Source organism: Pichia kudriavzevii, chromosome 5, assembly GCF_003054445.1.
Source record: "Pichia kudriavzevii chromosome 5, complete sequence".
NCBI lineage: Eukaryota > Fungi > Ascomycota > Pichiomycetes > Pichiales > Pichiaceae > Pichia > Pichia kudriavzevii.
Genome location: NC_042510.1, coordinates 1,089,717 through 1,108,871, shown reverse-complemented (window position 1 = coordinate 1,108,871; position 19,155 = coordinate 1,089,717). Strand labels below are relative to the sequence as shown.

The 19,155-nt window shown below is 35.5% G+C and overlaps 3 protein-coding genes and 2 non-coding genes across 5 annotated transcripts, besides 1 other annotated feature; all 5 read left to right on the top strand.

The window, feature by feature from the left end:
* Positions 1 to 812: 812 nt before the first annotated feature.
* Positions 813 to 14,066: an inverted repeat (IRL5).
* On the top strand, positions 10,284 to 11,273 carry C5L36_0E05160 (uncharacterized protein; the record flags this gene model as incomplete). The annotated part of the gene is made up of 1 exon (XM_029468079.1): positions 10,284 to 11,273. One exon carries the CDS (start codon positions 10,284 to 10,286, stop codon positions 11,271 to 11,273), a length of 990 nt encoding a protein of 329 aa, XP_029323939.1.
* Positions 14,067 to 14,193: 127 nt separating the features above from the next.
* On the top strand, positions 14,194 to 14,265 carry C5L36_0Etrna11E. The gene has a single exon. It is a non-coding gene; the product is annotated as a tRNA-Glu (tRNA).
* Positions 14,266 to 14,273: 8 nt separating this feature from the next.
* Positions 14,274 to 14,371, top strand: C5L36_0Etrna12K. Its single transcript has 2 exons — positions 14,274 to 14,311; positions 14,335 to 14,371. It is a non-coding gene; the product is annotated as a tRNA-Lys (tRNA).
* Positions 14,372 to 15,384: 1,013 nt separating this feature from the next.
* Positions 15,385 to 17,316, top strand: C5L36_0E05150 (uncharacterized protein; the record flags this gene model as incomplete). The annotated part of the gene is made up of 1 exon (XM_029468078.1): positions 15,385 to 17,316. One exon carries the CDS (start codon positions 15,385 to 15,387, stop codon positions 17,314 to 17,316), a length of 1,932 nt encoding a protein of 643 aa, XP_029323938.1.
* Positions 17,317 to 17,858: 542 nt separating this feature from the next.
* Positions 17,859 to 18,902, top strand: C5L36_0E05140 (uncharacterized protein; the record flags this gene model as incomplete). The annotated part of the gene is made up of 1 exon (XM_029468077.1): positions 17,859 to 18,902. One exon carries the CDS (start codon positions 17,859 to 17,861, stop codon positions 18,900 to 18,902), a length of 1,044 nt encoding a protein of 347 aa, XP_029323937.1.
* Positions 18,903 to 19,155: the final 253 nt, after the last annotated feature.

Below are 19,155 nucleotides of genomic sequence, written 5' to 3'. Positions count from 1 at the left end.
AAACTTCATAGCTATCTATAGTTTCTATCAAGTATTTGGCAATATAAAAATGGATGATAGTAAATGTAGACTTCGGATAATTACTTATAGTTAAACGAAATTCAAAGGGGATTTTAACAAATCCCAAAGCTTTAGGACAATTTTGGCTGGCCTAAAGTTTCACTACTGAAATACAGTAGAGATAAGTGGCGCTACGATAATAACAAGTTCCCCTTCTAGTCATTCAAAACATTATGTTTACAAAAATGAAGAGAGTAAAGCTAACAGTGAAAAGCTGCTCAAAAAATATTGCAGACCGGGTTAATTTGCAAAGTTTCGAATATTGTAAAAACTTCTCGTTATTTTTCCAGGTTTTGTATTACGCATAAAAGGAAAATTAAAAAAGATAGCTTCGGGTTTTGTAAACAGAGTCAAGAGACGGTCTGCTTCCTAGTTTGAAAACTTTGCAAATGTACAGTACGATATAAAGGGCAAAAGCTATGTACATTGAACAGTTTCAATAATAGTAATTCTTTGAACTAGGTCTCCTCGTTTGAAATTAGTGTACTTCATTTAACCAAGAACAGTAACAAATTTCTGCAGCCTCCTGAAAAGCAGCGGCTAAAGAGTTCTTGCTCCTGATGCTTTAAAAATGGAACTGTTTGTGCAAAGAAAAAGATTTGTCAATAATGGAAAAAAAAAATTTAATGAAAAGTAGCACTTCGGATATTTACTACTTGTTTGATCCCGTTGTTGGCCAAACTCTTAGAAAATTACATTACTTTGAAATAAATATTATTAATACAAAAGATTCCATAATATTTACTTCGACATATGCTATAATGTCAGGCAATACCTATGTGTATAGCGAAATAGTAAAGGGCGGGTTGTAAATCGTATGTTTTCACTACTCAGACTCATACGACATGTCTAGAAGCCCAAGCAATGAATTAGAAGACTGTTTGGTACCAATATTCAGTCACCTTGGGTGTAACAAAACTATTTAAAGAGATACTAGAAGATATAACCAAATATCATGCACAAAATATAAATGTATAAGTGAAAGTAATGTATTGACACATTTTGTTTCGGGCACGTGCGCATTAACAGATTCCGTATAAGGTTGATAATTATAGTACCTGGTGAAGAAGCATTATTCAGAAAGGTTGTAGCCCAACTAGATGTTGAAGTGGACCTTCTAATTTCCTTAAATACAATAGAAGCAAAATAGGTGTTTCACCTATCACAAACACGATGAGTATTTTCTCGCTTTGCTTTAGTCTAATAGAACTAATTAGAAAATCCTTTGATATTTGATGCCATGGCTGGAACAAACTCAAAAACATCTTTCTGGATTATATTTTTCTAGTAATATTAGGAAAATAAGAAACAGTTACCCAGAAATAAATGGGATTAATAAACAACCGTAACATTTTTCATCTTTTCATGCGATTTACTCGAGCTCTACATTTTCTATTACCTCAAGAACTAAATTTGTGTAGCATTTATTTGACGTATAATTTTTATTTAGCTCATCACTAAAGAATACTTGTTATTAAGAGATTCTACCATTAATAAAGTACGCAAATCTAGCTTCTCTTAATATTCATGAGTATCCATCTTGTAAAGGCCTCTGTAAAGCAATAACCTTATATTTCGCTAAATCCAGTAGTCAAAAAATAGATAGCAAGCTTGAGCAAGATTCTTTTCATTAGCTCCATTATGATTATATAAATATATTGCGCCAGGAAGAACTTGGAGATTTAACTAATGTCGAGAGTACAATGAGGTATAATAAATTTTCATGTTTAATATATCTGATAGAGAGCATATTTACATGGGAAGCCACTCAAACTAATTCCGTCAATTTTTTTACAAATCTAATTTATTATTCCAATCATTAAGTCAAGATAAAAAAAACCCTGAAAAAAGTATAGATTCTTAGCTACTTTACCATTCAGGCAAACAAACTCATTCTCCATAAATATGTCTAAGAGTACTCTTGAGAAAAATTCTTCTTTTATATTATAACACGATTAAATTTCCTGAGCAAAAACAAAAATGAATCAGACTCTCCCAGAAAAATAGTGAATGCAACTTTTGTTTTATTAGTAAGAGGATTAGGAATATCTTTATAAAGCTGTCTCTGAGTCGATAAACTTATTTATGGCATAATTTCAATTTACCAAATGAATTTAGGAATGTTACTGTATACAGAAAACTAAAACAATAACTTCAAGTATATTTATAAGTTCTGTTCATTGAGAACCAAATAGTGAGAATTATGCAATATCCTTTTTAATGGATTTATAAGTTATTCAATATCAACAATAAATAAACAACATTGATATATATGTAAATAAAACGATAGAACCTAAAAAATAATTTATATAATGGAAAACTTCCAGCGAAGTATGATGATATTCAGAATATATGCGGATAACTATCGAATAAGCACATTAATAGTAATGATATACATGTAAAAGGTCTTGGGAGACAAATTAATCAATTTTATGATAGTAAAACAAATTTCTTTGCAAACAGCGCGAACAAAATAAGAAATGATATTTTATATAAAAAATACTAGATGAGTTGACATTGGAGAACAGTGGTTAAGGAATAGCGTTATGCCACAATGTAGATATTTATAGTAGCTGTAAATTCTATAAAAACTGGTGTTCAAGAGGCACAATTCCTGACGTGATGCCCATATTTAGTCCAGCAGCTGGATAACTTAAAAAGAATCCACAAATTATATAGATCGATATCAATAGATTCAGTTGGAGTTGAACTGGTTTCTTATTAATCTTTGTTTTGGTGCCATGATGACTGAGGGTGTCTTCCATAACTAATGCTGATATAAATTTTAATCGTTATTTCTGTGCTTAACTCAGAACATAGGTCTAAATATAGCTGTCAAACAATCAGAAATAAATACTGATCCTGAAATTGGCCTATTGTTAACTATCTACAGTGTTGAATCTGATAACGAAACTATGCCGGATCAATCATGAAAGATGTTCAAGCGTTAAAAAGAATCGTACTCTTTTTGGTTTAAACGCACCTGTACTATAGTTTGCTTCGAATAAAACCATCGCCAGTTACCCAACTTTAAGTGAGCACTATTTCTGAAAGTGACATCACATCTTAGTATCTAATCTTACCCTCTAGGTAATTGTAAAAATTACCCTCAGCACTGTTTCGACATAGCACTCTTTAGTGAAAATTTGCAACGTGATCTAAACATGAAAATCCGAGAAATTGCCGGATACGCATAAGGTGCAAACTTTTCTTGCTGGTCGATAGATCACTTCGTAATGTTCCATTTGCACCTATTGATTGATTTTTCGTTGACGTCAACTTCTTATATATGAGCCCTTACAGAAATGATTTTATGGATGCACGATATTCCTGTTTAAAACAGCCGGCGTTTACTATCCTATAACAAGAGGCTTACATGACTCCCACATGAAATATAAACTAAGCGAACCACGAATTCGACTTTGCCGCAAAACGTTTTCTGAAACATACTGTTTAAATAAGTTCAGGAAAAGGCATAACAGTCATACATAATTGTCTGTATAGAGTTTTGACATTTATTATAACTCTCTAAGAAAATGTTTGGTAGATTAGACTGTGGAGAGAAAGAAAAAAGAAGAGTGTCTATAAAAACTATAGCTTGACAAATATTTTGATAAAGTTTAGAAAGAAGCACATGTTTTTTTCTGATTTATTCCTACAGAATGGATCAATGAAACCTTTTGGGTGTTTTTTTTAGAAATTATCAAGATTACATTATTGCATTACAAAAATTGTATGTTTTTGATTTGAGTTTCGTGCGGCAAAAGATCGGAAATGGAAGCTATCCAATATTACAAATAATATTGTCGTAGAAATGTTTTCTTTAGGGATATCAAAAGTTTGTTAGACGGCTATTACTCTTCTGTTTTCAACCCGTACATATTTTAAACTGGGAAAATGCAGGATCTTAGAGGGTTCTAGTTTTACCAAGTACTGTATTTATGGAAGATTCATCCAATACACACAGTAAAATTAAGTTTGAAAATTTGAGTAGTAAAGACGTACTTCCAGATTATTACGTTCTTCTTATACATATAATTAAATACTTGGTCTCGAAATTCAGATTCACCAGTAGAAAAGTCCAACAAAAAATTATAAAGGACGTACGTTTCCAGTCGGACCAAACTAGCTGAAAAGCCAATAGTTTCACGATGTAGCTAAATTTTAAGTAGCTGTTTGAAAAAGCTACTTGTTTTTATGTACAAAAAGGTTGTATGTGTTAGTTGAATAGTGTTTCTTTTTTTTTTGCAATTTCAAGATCAGCGACTTTAAATATTGGTCATTGTGACATGAAAAAAAAACAGTTACCTTTGAGAACTAAATGACTCTTTTCTTGCTAGACCTTATCGATCTATCTTTTAGCTCATCACAAATATTAGGCGAAAAAGAATACACTAATCTAAGAAAGCTATTTATATATTATTTTTTTGATGGAAAAAAAAACTCCAATGTGTGGGATAATGTTGAAATTAGCGTTATGTTTATTAAGCATGGTGAGTCAGCCCTGATAGAGGGACCATTGAACTGAGAGTACAAACAAGTTGGTGATTAGAACCTATTATTTAAGCATCCTTTAGACAGTGCTGTTTTAACGGGGGTCTCATATATTTAAATCATGTACTATAAGAGGAATAGTCACACACGGATTTCTTTTGATGAAAATGCTCAAGGACGGGTAGGTAACGAACAAATAAATGAAAAGAAAAAAACTGGAACATAAGGGACAGCAATCACATAGTCCAAAGCTGAATCCAGAAAAGGCTGCAGAGACTCCGTCATTTGATGCAAAGCATAAGGGTAAACGGTTAGACGTTGCTGAAGTTAGTAGAAACGTATACTAAGAAAATCCAACACATGGAATTCAAGCAGCTGCTAAGGGTAGTCATGTGAGTGAATAACCGCTTAATTTAGTAGAATGCAACAAAAGGATTTATGTATTACATTGCTAATGATTGTTCCACAATAACAGGCAAAATGCTTTTGATAATTAAGAGGCTAGTCCTCTGCAAACAACCAGAACTCTTCTGAATTATCAGAGCATTGTTGTGTTATTGGCCCAAATAGCTATTTGCAAGATTGTTAGGCCGACCTTTAAGAGCACAAGTTTTTTTTTCTATAAGAGTTTAATGTATTTTGCGTATGTATAAGGGCGTGCAACTTACCATTTGCTCTGAGAGCAAAAAAACAATAATTTATAAGGTTTACTTATTGTTTATACTAAGTTTTTTTGTTGAAATCTAGCTAACTTTCCAGCTAACGTTGTCGATTATGATCTAGTTTAGTTTATGTAAGTCAATGTACTAGGGTCTTTTTCAGGTCAATGTTGAATTTCTCAACATAAACATAACACTAAGTTTCTTCTTTAACTCTCAACAATTCTAAGTCCCCTAATGGCAAGAAAAACTTGACCTTACATAACCTTAAGCTGCTTACAGAACAACCCTAAAATGATGCTCCAAGTGGTAAAAAAAGTAGCTTTTACACGGTAAACATTCGGGCAACAAGATTTAGGCTAACTTTAGGATAAACATAATAGGTTCTCTTCTTATCTTAACCAAATAACAAACACTCCTGCACGAACAAAATTCAAGCAAACGCGTTATCTGTACTTGTAGAGCTTATATAACAGCATATAACATGAGAATAGTTGCAGAATTTTATAGCTCTATACGGTTCATCAAATCCTAAATACCCTACTCTCCCTGAGCATAAAGCATGGTCACATGATATATTGCAGATGAATGAGACATGCTGATGCATCTTAAAAGCTCCAGAGGTGATTTCCAAAGTTCAAGAATCCTTAGAATGTTGTACTATAAACCGCCATATAGTTATAGAAAAAGTATATTCAAGCAATGCTGCTTAACAATGACTAATATTAACGATAGCAACCAAATTATGGCAGGGAACAACCCAACATTATAGACGTAAATAACACATTTCTTTCTATACCCAATAAACACACTGTCCAATTTCCATTGATCTGGAACTATAGACTTTGGCTCCAACAATATAATTTCAAATAAATCTCTGCTTCTAATACCAGTAACTCTTTTCTTTTGAGTGTTTTGACTTTTCAATGGATGGATGCTGGTGGCCGTCTTTGGTCTCAACAACTGCTCGTACCCAATATCTTTTACTTCGTTTTTAAGCACATCTATAATCCCGTGTTCTATATAGTATAGTGTCAGTTGTCTGAGATAAATATCCGTCTTTTTTAATTGGTCTGATCAATCTCAACATTTCCAGTGGTTTCTTCGACCTCTTCCATCTCTTGAATTTAAGTAATTTAAAGTAAGGTTTTTACATTAAAAACTGGTTCGATATCAGCCCTTAACGATATAGGTAACATACTGTCAAAGCTTAGATTAATAGTCTTTTCTTTTCCATCTCGCCACATACAAGATATAATAGATACTGTCAAATATATCCCGATCATTGACAAGTAAAACATTATCAAATATGGGGTGTATGATGGAGAGACAAAACTGTTTGCTGCGGTTTACACTTCATAATATTTCTTTCTCACCTAAACCTTGTCAATGTGTCAACACCAACACAATCGAGATTTTTTTCAAGGTTGATAGTTTTGTGCCGTAGACACTTTACAGCAGCAACTCTATTAGGTCAAAATTGTCTTGCAAGACTTTTGTGTGAAGTTTCAAAACCATCTAAAAAATGTAACGCTATTGTGGCAAAAGCTCATCTTAGAAAGATCTCTTGAGCAGTTCACTTAATTTCGTAATACAAATACCATAATTACCTGCTGATTTATTTTGCAGAAATAACCATACTCAACAATGGATTTTTTCGTTTATGTCATTCATATATACATCTGTCATAGATTTGAAATATTGGCATGTTGTCACATTGAATACAGCATCAACTCCAGAAACATACTGACTGGATAAGCTCTACAATTAAACCATGAATTTGGGCGGACTGTGTGACTTTGTTCACAATTTCCGGATATAACACAATCTCAATATCTTCTTCCCTTCTTTTTTTACTACAAACGCTACCTTTACTTTCCAAAAGGTTAAGCGAAGGTGCCACATCGTGTTCTTAAGAGGAGTGCTGTTGTTTTGCCATTGTCTTTGTAAACACTCAAATGGTTGATGTGATCTCTTCCGTTCGAGTTAACAATATATGCATAATGGGATATCCTTTTATCTTTCTAGTATAATATGTCTTAATAACTACGGCCGTAAACGATTCGGGCCTAATAATCACATTGATGAAGAAATCAAAAACAATGCTGGATTTTTCCAAACAGCTTGTTCGTTGACTTCCGAGCTAGAACATGGCTGATACAAACCAAAACTATAGGTTACTTTCTCTTTAACCTTTCCATCATAACGGAGCACGGAACTGCGTTAATCCTTAAAAACACATTAATGTTTTTAAGGTTGGCGACATCGAGCAAAACTGAGCAAATTTGTAGCACAAGCCCACTACCAATCCTATTAGCTCACAGTGGATCCTTGAAATCCTAAAATCTATAGAATAATATACGTGAGTAACTCCCCCAAAGATGTTCTGTCACTCTGAAAGATGCACCGTGTCTATAAACTGAATATTTAAAAGATGCTCTTAGTCTGGTAAAAGGCCCATATGGTTTCTTGTGTTTCCACCGATATGTTACAGGTGCATCATTCCATCCACGTCAAAACCTTTCCTTAACGAACACTCCTGTATATTGTAACAAAAGGGAATTTCCGTGCTTGCTAAAAATGTATTGTAATCCGAAACAATACATTTACAGAAGAGCTTTGTAAAACCTATATTTTCACCTTTTTAATCAATTGGGGCCTGTAAATAGATTTTAGTAGACTTTATCTTTTTGTCAAACCTGGATGTCTCAAGAACTTTTCCGTAGAGCCGTTCCCACAAAAGCTACCATGAAAGGCCTTTAATTTATCAGCAAAAATGTAAAATCGCAAGAAGTCATCATCCTTTCTCCGTCCAAGTGGTGGGCGTTCGAAATGAGTATCCACAAGGTTTTCAAGATACTTCCAAAAAGACGGTCTGAATTCTCCTTATCAGGGAAAAATACCTCTCCAATTTTAGCAACAAAAGCTTTACAACAAACCTTCAAGTGCCAGATCTGTTGCTGTGTCTGTGGTTTATCAGATGACACATGTTGGTGGTGGTAAACATTTTATATCCCAATTAATGGCAGTATAACATCAAAACTATACAGTGCAACCTCACATCAAGTTACACATTTTATCACAACAAACCGGCAACGTTGGTTGTGTATTTGAAAGTTGTAATTTTCAGCTACAGTAGTTAATTTATACACTAAAATATAACTCTTGGAGAGCAATATGGATGACTAGGTCCGATCAATCAGCTATTGATGGTACGATATCCATATTTAGTTCGACACTTGATTACTAAGGGATTTCTAAATAATATGCGTATTAAAAGCTACAGTAAGAGCGGAGTTACCTCTCTTATCAATTGTCGGTTTGGCGCCACAATAAATAATGATATCATCTCTAACTAAACGCAAAACATATTACTAGTTGTCATTAGCTAGTTGCCATCAGTGCATAATGTGAGTCGACATACCTGCTGTATCACATGATATCAATAAAGGTTGTAGATTATTTTCTTTTCCTTGGGTTCTTTTTATGTGGTATTTTGAAGTAACTCTTTTAAACGTTCAATCTATAACGTGTAACATGGTTATCTGAAGTAGAATTAGGGCACGTCAAGGCAGTATTGTATTTGCTTGACATGTATTTATTGGCTGCTTTTAGAAACTAAACTATATTGAATATTTGCATTTTGGCCAATGGTAAAACAGTTTATCTTATTGTCTTATATGATTGCAATGGGAGAAGAATAACTAGCGGATTTATCAAAGCTAAATCGATAAAACGAGAACAAAACTCAACTATGTTCAATGCAGAATAAAATTATACAAAACCACCCAACTTCTCTGATTAATTTCAGACTAGAAAGGCCCCGGATTTCCATTACTGGATATAAGGGCTAGAGGCATAGAATGGTCAGCAAACATTGGAAGAGAATTTGCTACATATGGGCTACCAGATGTCAGAAAAATTATAAGGGCTGTTGCAGGTTCGAAAAATAACGAACGTAAATTACACACTTCTCAAATGCATATGAACTAGCAAATACTGGATTTTAGTCGGTCTAAATTTGAAGATAGATTCTGAAACGCTTTGTTCCTGTCGACAAAGACAGAGACTCTGTGGTGAATATTGTCAAGTAATTGTGTCGATTGAAACCAGGTCAATCGATGAGAGGCTATAAAGAAAACTTTAAAGTGTCTATGTACGTCGCTATTTCTGACATTAAGAGTTGACCACTATTCCTTGATGGCCTTACCGATATTGAGCAGTTAATGGGGGTGAGATTGTTGCAGTCTAACATAAAAGCTTGATGTGTGTTTTAACCATGTTGAGGCGAGTCTATTGGAGATATACACATGCAAGAAGTTACATGGGCACTTATACAATCATTTAAATGGTTTCCCTTATAGAACAAAGTCCGCCAAAGAACTCAATTTATTTCATGCCTTTTCAGCCATCGGTAACCTAATGTATCATGGATAATTTCATGTTCCTTTATTCAAATAGTATTTATAAGAGGATGTTAAAGGGCATGATAATGATGCGAAATACGAAAAGGAACTTTCATAGTAAGTATAAATGTCCAAAAAATGAGTGGATGCCATCCCACACTCACATTATGACCATCCCAAAAAAGAAAAACCAAAATTAATTTGTGGTGTCGTTTATATCAAATATGCAGATGACATTTTGGTTGCTCCAGAACCACTTTTACAGTTATTAATAAAACTGTTGAGGAAGTTCATGTGTTTAGCAAAAGGCCAAGCTCGATGGATCAATAACAGTAAAGATTATCGGAAACTCTGGTGTTGCTATCGCAGACGTAATTGTCCCATTTGAGGTAGTCAAAGAAACTATCAGTATAAGTGAGGTTAGGTCATTTTAAATGTTTGATACTGAGCATGTGGTATTCATGTTGGGAAACCCATTTATCAAGAGGCAATTTAGTGATCTAACTTTAAGGTATTTAGTAAGTCCCGATATCGATAAAGCCAAAGCTGATTTAAATATCGGCCCCTAGACGCAAATCATGCAAGAGGATTGAAAAAGGAAACACTTGAAAAGTTTACTTGAGATCCACCAACTGAACTACCGCCAAAGAAAAGATGCGGGCATATGTTGCCTTGTCTTACCCTAATGAGTTCTCTTTGGAAAAAACAATACCCATTAAGCTTCTCTGAGAAACTGGAACTAACAAAACAAGTTGAAGTTTTAATCAAACAAGGTTTCATCAAAACTAGTTCCAAACCTTTTAACAGTCCAGTGCTATTTGTTAAAAAGAAAGATGGTACTATGCGTATGTGTGTTGATTATAGGATTTTAAACAATAATGCTGTTAAGAACAAGTTTCCACTTCCAGATATTGATCAATTGATTTCAAGATTTGGTAAGACAAAAGTCTATTCTAAGTTAGAGTTGACGCCTGGTTACTACCAAGTGAGAATTGCTGATGAAGACGTGGAGAAAACGGCATTTTCTACTGATTTTGGCCATTACGAATGGATGGTAATGCCGGCTGGACTAACAAGTGCATCTGCGACTTTTCCACAGATGATGAATAATGTCTTGTCTAAAAAAATAAATGGATTTGTCCAAGTGTATTTAGACGACATTTTTATATACTCCGAAGATGTTGAAACTCACGGTAAGCACGTGAAAGAAGTTTTGTCGACACTAAGAAAACATAAACTAATTACGAAGAAGTCGAAATGCAGATTCTTTTATCAAGAATTTAGGTTCTTAGGACATGTTGTTACACCAATTTGTATTCAAACCGCTCTCGAGAAAATTAAAAAGGTAAAGAGTTGGCCAACGCTAAACAAGATCAAAGAAGCACAAAGTTTTATTGGTTTAACTTCGTACTATAGAAGGTTTATTAAAGGGCATTCCAAAATTGCCAATCCAATTCATAAGTTCATGACAAAACAAATTAAATGGACAAGTGAACAAGACGAAGCCTTCAACAAACTAAAGAAAGCTTTGATATCAAGTCCCATCTTGGTGCACCCAAGCTGGTCAGGCAATTGTAAATTTGTTCTAAATACCGATGCGTGTGGAGTATCATTAGGTTATACTCTAGAAAAGTTGGACGAGACAGGTAAATGACGAGATGTGATTTCTTACGGTTCAAAGAAGCTAGTTGGAAGTCAACTGAATCATGGAATATATGATCGTGAATTTTTGGCTGTTGTTGAAGCATTAAGAACATGAAGATATTATCTCATGGGAAGACATGTCATTGTTATGACGGATCACAAAAGTTTAATTTACTTAAAAAACCAAAATCTTATAGACTCCACTAGAGTGGCTAGATGGATGGACTTTTTACCACAATTTGATTTTGATATTTGTTACTTACAGGGAAAGAACAATTCTGCCGCTGATGCGTTATCTAGATACCCATATAACCACGAAAACAACTTAACGCTAACCAAAATCGAATTGGCGTTGCTGGAATTGACGTAAAAAGAGGAGCATGAAACACAGATACATTCTTTGACACTAGGTATTATCGAAGCCCATCAAGATTTAAAAAAAGAAATTATTACGGGTTATAAAAAAGATACTAATTATGCCTTGATATTCAGAACTTTGAGAGATAAAACAAAAGTTCCAGTTGAGATAAAAAATCAAATCAAACATTTCTGTTATCAAGATGAGGTACGTTATTATAAGACATTAGAGTCTCAAGATTTCTTTAGAGTAGTTATTCCAAACTACAAGAAACTACCGTATAGAATATTCAAAATGCACACGATTCCAAAGATGCTTGTCACTTTGGTGCATGGAAAACTTATTTGAATCTTAAAGATAGTTTTTAATGGTCATCTATGTTGAGACAAATCAAAAATGGGTAGAAACCTGCCATATCTGTCAACAACACAACACCAACACTGAGGAAGACAAGGGTGGTTTTCCCCTTTACCAATCCCAACAGGTCGCTGGACCGACATTACGATGGATTTCATTACAGGTTTACCTAGATCGGGAACAGGTTACGATATGATCATGGTTGTTGTTGATCGCTTTTCAAAAATGGCACATTTTATACCAGCGCACAAAAGACTTAATGCTGCAGCATGTGCTCGTTTGTTTAGTGACAATGTTATCAAGTTACACGGTGTCCCACAAAGAATAGTTAGTGACAAAGATATTCGGTTTATGAATAAGTTCTGGCAAACATTACATTATCTCAATGGTAGTTCTCTACTATTTTCGACTACTAATCATCCAGAAACTGATGGTCAAACCGAAAGAGTCAACTAGATCGTTAATCAGTTACTTCGGAAATATTCTTCAAACGATCAATTATTCTGGGATGAACATCTATCTATGTGTAAACTTAGTTACAATTCAACGTACCAAGATTCCATTAAAGCAAGTCCTTTTGAAATCGCCTACGGGTATGAATCGAACATGATTAGAAAAGTAAATAGCTGGGATTTGGAGGATAACAGATATTCACCTAACGCAGAAGAATTTGTGAGACGTGTGAAATTGATTTTACAGCACACTGGATAATATTGTAAAGCACAAGGGCGACAAGGAAAACACCATAATAGAAAAAGAAGATACTTTGAATATAAAGTTGGTGACTTAGTGTTAGTGCATCAAGATGCCTTTGGTGTGAATATAAGGTACACAAAAATTCAACCAGTATGATATGGGCCATACAGACTAGTCGAGAAAATAAACGGCAATGCTTATAAAGTCGATTTACCGGTTATTAATTTGAAGGATCGTGAATCAAATGTACAGTGGATTAAATACTATAAAGAAAACCCCAATATTTACCAGGAACCGCCTAGAACAGAGCGTGAGATGTTGGCAAGAATTAACGAACTGAGTGGTATCGGTGGATGGTCAGAAGAACCAGGCAAAGAAAAGACTTATGATGTCTTCTGGAAAGACTGTGATCAAACTCTAGCAAGAAAGGTGCCTGAAAGAATATTCAACCAAGCAGCTTTGTCACTACGTCAAAGTCCAATGTACAAAGCCGAATTAATTCAAGAACACGAACAAGTTTGATATCAACAAAGTAATCATAATTATAATACATAGAACGTTCCTATTTGTCCCTCAGCTGAAGAAAAAAAATACAGATATTGCTCCTACCAAAACATAGAACATATTGTTTTTTGATTGAAATAAGTTAGCCACTCTCGATTTAAAGAAATACAAATTGAGCTCATAAAAAAATTATTGTTACTGCCAGGATCCACCTACATTTATTATTCTAATCTGGTTTAATGTTTTGCAGCTTCATTGGTTCAGTGCCCCCATCCGGGATTATCCAGTTATTTTGTTGCACCGTTTTGAGGAACATCGGGGCGATGTTTCCCAAGAGCCGGGGTAGTGAAAGGGATTTTTCAGGATGTGTTCCAAAAAAGGAAGTGCCAGTAGATAGACGATAACATACTGATGTTAAGGTTTCGATTTTAGAATAAGGGAAGTTAACAAGGGTCAAGTATCCGGAGTAGGAAGCAAAGAGAGTTAGCCCCGTTGATCATGTAAGAATAGGCATAGAGAAGCCGTCGGAGACACTGTCATTGGCATAAATTAATTATCATTCATCAACGGGTTATGACAGAACTGGCATAGTAAAACAAAATAGACCTAAAACGTAATAAGCTCGTACAGGAGTCTGCTACACGAAAAAGAGTAGCAACTGAGGGTGATTCCAGGTTGCGGGCGTGAAGTATATAAGACGGATAATATCCTATTATATAGAATTGATATAATTGATATAGCTCCTAATCGGGAGTGAAAGCAGCAGAAGGAGGAAGAGAAAAATCTATTACTACTTCTACTACGACTAACTTCTACCACGCCCATTATCTACTCGTGAGCTAATACACCTATTGCCTACTTACTAATACGTATATCACAATTATCATTCCTTCATACAATACTATAGATATTGATAAGATTAGTGATTATTCTTAAAAAGATTCAACCGTCAAAACATCCCAAATTAGGAAATAATTTCGACACCTTTCTCCTGGACCCTAATATTTCATCAGTTTCCGATATAGTGTAACGGCTATCACGGTCCGCTTTCACCGGGCAGACCCGGGTTCGACTCCCGGTATCGGAACATTTTATGCCTGGTTAGCTCAATCGGTAGAGCGTTTGACTCTTAAGATTTCTTCTTATAAAGAAGTGCAATCAAAAGGCTGCGGGTTCGAGCCCCGCATCGGGCTTGATTTTTTTCAATTTATTTGTATTGAATGGAATTACTATCCGAATAAATTTTGAGACTTTTACGGCTGGTTCTTCATAAATCTTTTCTGAAGAGTATCAGATTAGCCATTAAAAACGGGTGTTTTTACATTTTCTTTTCTGCTTGAAGTAGATGGCATTCTGGTTACCCTAAAAAGGTTATAAAAACCAACCTCTTAATCGTGCAAGATTTAGATATTGAGTTGTCAACTTTGGACCCCTTTTTATAGGTTGACATACGTAATTCTACTTATAGTGTTTTCCTTGTGTACAGTTAGGCTTTCTGTGTTAATAATTATTCCTGTTCACTCTATTCAAAGCATTCAATTTTGGACGAGACGAAACATTAGAGAAGATTTTTATGTCAAAAATAACCTGATAATCAAAATGGGGACAAGTTTTAAGTTTTTAGATTTTATAATGTCCCTTATTAGTTTTATCCTAGTCTTTTAAACCATTGGAGTTTTCCTTCCTTGATATACCGACAAAGAATTAGGCCGGAGTAATTTTTCCCAAAATTATTTTTGGTTTGTAACTCTTTGGAGGATTCAAAGTCAAAATTAGTGAGCTTACTCTAATAGGCTCTACATGTCTAGGTGTTTAGATGAATAGTAATCATGACAACCTATCGACTACATACATAGCGATCTTGTGATATTTTTGTGTTTGCTGTGAGAACATAACTGAGCCTCATAGAAGTTATTGAATCCTAGTTTTATTGAATCCTTTGTAATTGTTTATTCAGACAATAGATTTCCAATTCCCAAGTAAAATTCCATTAAAAAATCTCACCCTAAAAAAAAATATTGCTTCAGATTTTAGCCACCGAATATTTGAAGAATCACAGCAATAGTCTCACAAGTTGACTGCAATACAACATCCTATACGACTACACACCCGAACATTATAGACCAACATCAAAATAAAGTGTAGTAAAGGCCCCATCGACCTTGAATTATACAGTCTTTCTATTGGATAATATTATTTTTCGGCTATGAGGAGAAAACCGGAGCTCCAAGCAGAGACTAGCAATGGACACAACAAGAAGCATTTGACTGGGATTTTTTCGAAAACAATACGCCAACTGCCAAAGTCATTATTGACATCTAACAATGTTGCTATAAATTCGAAACGAAGGAAAATCCCTCTCACTTTCTTACCGCCGAGTACGAATTCACCTCTCTTTGTTTACAGTAACGACTATGATCAGCGGTCATTCTTAAGTCTTTGCTCAGGATCTCACATTGATAATCAAACTGTTCATTCCAATGATAGTAACGCAGAGTCTGTTTCAACATTTCGATCATTACCATCAACATTAGAAGTCACGGATGATGAAATCCAAAGCATTAATCAATGGATCGATGAAGAACGAGAAAGAAGGAGTTTATTAGATAATGAGGAAGAAGTTGAAAGTTATGGTGCTATAAATGCTTCAAACGACGGGTATGATGCACTGGAACGTATTGATACAATGTTCCCGCCTTCACGAACTGCAAGTAGAAGGTCATCCGTTTTGAGCCTCGAAGGGCTTATCAAAGATGAAGAAGACGAAGATTTTTCACACACTGACACCACTTTGCATAGAGAGGTCAGAAAATTATTTCGATATTCTGTTCCATTGCTTATAACCTTCTTTTTAGAACAAATGTTTTCCTTAGTTTGTGTGGTATTTGTGGGTCATTTGGGTAAGGAGGAGTTAGCTGCAGTTTCTATGGCCTCCATGACATCTACAATTGTCTTAACAATTTTTGAAGGTATTGCAACATCATTAGATACTCTTTGTCCTCAAGCTTACGGTGCAGGGCAGTATAAGCATGTGGGTATACACACACAACGATGCTCACTATTTTCATTAGTGTTATTTGTACCAGCGGCATTGATATGGTTTTTCAGCGGCTATCTTTTGTCATTCATTTTAGAGGACGAGAAGGTCATCCTACTTACACAGAAATTTCTGAGGGTGCTAATATTAGGTGGCCCACCTTACATTCTCTTTGAAAACGGGAAGAGATTTCTTCAAGCACAAGGAATATTTGATGCTGGTACATATATACTTTTCATCACAGCACCGCTACATATTCTTTTGAGTTGGACATTAATCTATTCGGAAAGGTTTGGATTAGGATTCATAGGTGCTCCAATAGCCTCTGTCATTAACTTTTGGGCAATGCTGCTTTTACTTGTTGCTTATGTTGTGTTTGTAGACGGCAATGAGTGTTGGGATGGATTTACCTTAGATGCCTTCAAACATTGGAATGATTTATCCAAACTTGCAATCCCAGGTATTGTTATGTTGTTAGCAGAGTCACTTGCATATGAAATCTTGACATTGTTTGCATCCAAATTCGGCACATCGATGTTGGCAACCCAGTCTGCATTATCATCGGTTGTTTCTTTGCTGTACATGGTTCCATTTGCTATTTCTGTAGCATCTTCCACCCGTATAGCCAATTTTGTTGGTGGTTGCAATATAAAGGGTGCTGAAATGGCCATTAATGTTGGGTTTCTTTCCTCTATTGTTTCCGGTATGTTCAACTGCATAATCATCTACTTTGGATCAGCCAGAATCGCACAACTTTTTACACAGGACGAAGAAGTTATATCGATGTTTGTCAGTCTCTCACCATTAGTGGCAATATTTGTTATTTTCGATTGTCTAGCCTGCACTGGGAACGGTGTTCTTAGAGCATTAGCAATGCAATTGACTGGCGGAACCCTAAGCTTGATAGGGTATTACATTATTGCGGTTCCTTTGGCTCTATTTTTAGGATTCAAAATGAATTTAGAGTTGATGGGACTTTGGATAGGTAACGGTGCCGGCTTACTCTTTGTTGGAGTTTCCGAAATTATTGTCATTTACAACATCAAGTGGGATTCGATATTGGAGAGATCAAAGAAATTGGCTATGCATGAGGGTATCTGAAGTTTCACTAGTGATTATAAAACAGCTTCTACATAATGTGTATTGTTTCAAATTATTCATTTGCCAAACACGGTTCCCGTAGACTGACGTAACCTTCATAGCTTATTTCCGCACACCTCCGAAATTGGCGGGAGCGAGGTCAAAATTTCTCTTAAAACCAGCCTTCCCCAGTTTGGTCAACATGAATAATCGCGGTCGATAAGAAAGACAAATTGCCGTTTAGGGAAGGCGGGAACCAGCCACCGCAAGTACGTTGAGTTTTTCCTATTAGTTGGCTTGGATTAGTTCTTTTCTTGTTTACCTGTTGATCAGTAATAACATATTCTGTACTCAGCCTCTGTGTTTATGTTTTGATTTCAATGGATCAACTTCTCATGCTTTGTGATTTCTTGTAATTCCGTATAATAATGACAAGGTATTTAAGTCAGTGTGTATCCATTAGAATGATGCTTGTCAGGCAACTCTAATCCATTATATCTCGTGTCTGTTCTTTTAGGTATTAAGCTGAAACAACCAACAAGCAGATATATTATACAGCCAGAATGAAGTTATCTTCGTTATTTATAATCACTTCCTTTATAGCCGCCGTCAAGGGTGACGGTTATACACCAGGAGAGAATTTTTCAACGCTAAGTCCGGATGGTAAGGTCCCCGATGGTGCAACTACCCAATTCACCAGCAAATTTGGTATTGCCATCAATCCAATTACATCATCGGTGGATTTAACCTCTGTTAATAGCGGTAGTGAGGGAATGCATGCAGTAACACAAATAGGAGATGGTCAATTGCAAGCTGCAACAGGAACAATAAAAACAGAGAACCGTCCTGTTATTACCCAAATAGGCGATGGCCAAATACAAGGATCAACTGAAACCAATACAGCGAAGCAAGCGATCAACGTGGTCACTCAGATTGGAGATGGTCAGATTCAAGCAACTACATTGACCACCGTCACCAGGTCTTCTACCACCAATGACGCTGACGTGGTGACCACTAAGATTACCAAGGTCGTCAAGTCATACGTCGTTGTTCCATATACAGAAAACGATACTGCTTCGTCATCCACCGAATCAGTTGAGACATCTGATAAACACACTTCATCTTCCAGTGAGGCTACATCCGCATCCGACGAACCAACCACTTACATTACCGTCACTCCAACTGCAACTGTGACACAGGCTATAACTACCCTCAACTTACCAACCCTAGCACCAACAACCGTGATTGTTGAAAAACGTTTAGTTGAAGAAACCGCCACTGTCCTGTTTGACAAGAGAGAACTTCCATTTACTTGTTCTTCCGACTCTGCTCTTACCATGACTCTGGAAGACTCTATTTTACGTGACGCCAAGGGTAGAATTGGCGCAATTGTTTCAAATAGACAGTTCCAGTTTGATGGTCCACCACCACAGGCTGGTTCTATTTATGCGGCAGGTTGGAGCATCATTGATGGTAAGTTGGCATTAGGTGACAGCACAACATTCTACCAATGTCTGTCTGGTGACTTCTACAATCTCTATGATCAAAGTGTAGCTCCTCAATGTACCGCAGTTGAGCTTGACATTATCCTTTATGAAGATTGTTAGGTCTTTAACTCTCAAAAATTAATGTTTCCAAAGTTGAATACTCACAGCACCCTCAGTTCAATTTTGTTCATTACCCAACAAATCACAATTCACAGTCCTTTCAGGTGGTTTGACCCGATATTTTGTACATTAGTCTCCGTTCATTGCTTTTTTTTATATCGATTTATAAATAAACGACACATAGCCTCAACTAAAGATAAAGCTAAAGTTATAAAAATTAATCTATTCTTGTTCAATACATGCACCACTAGTA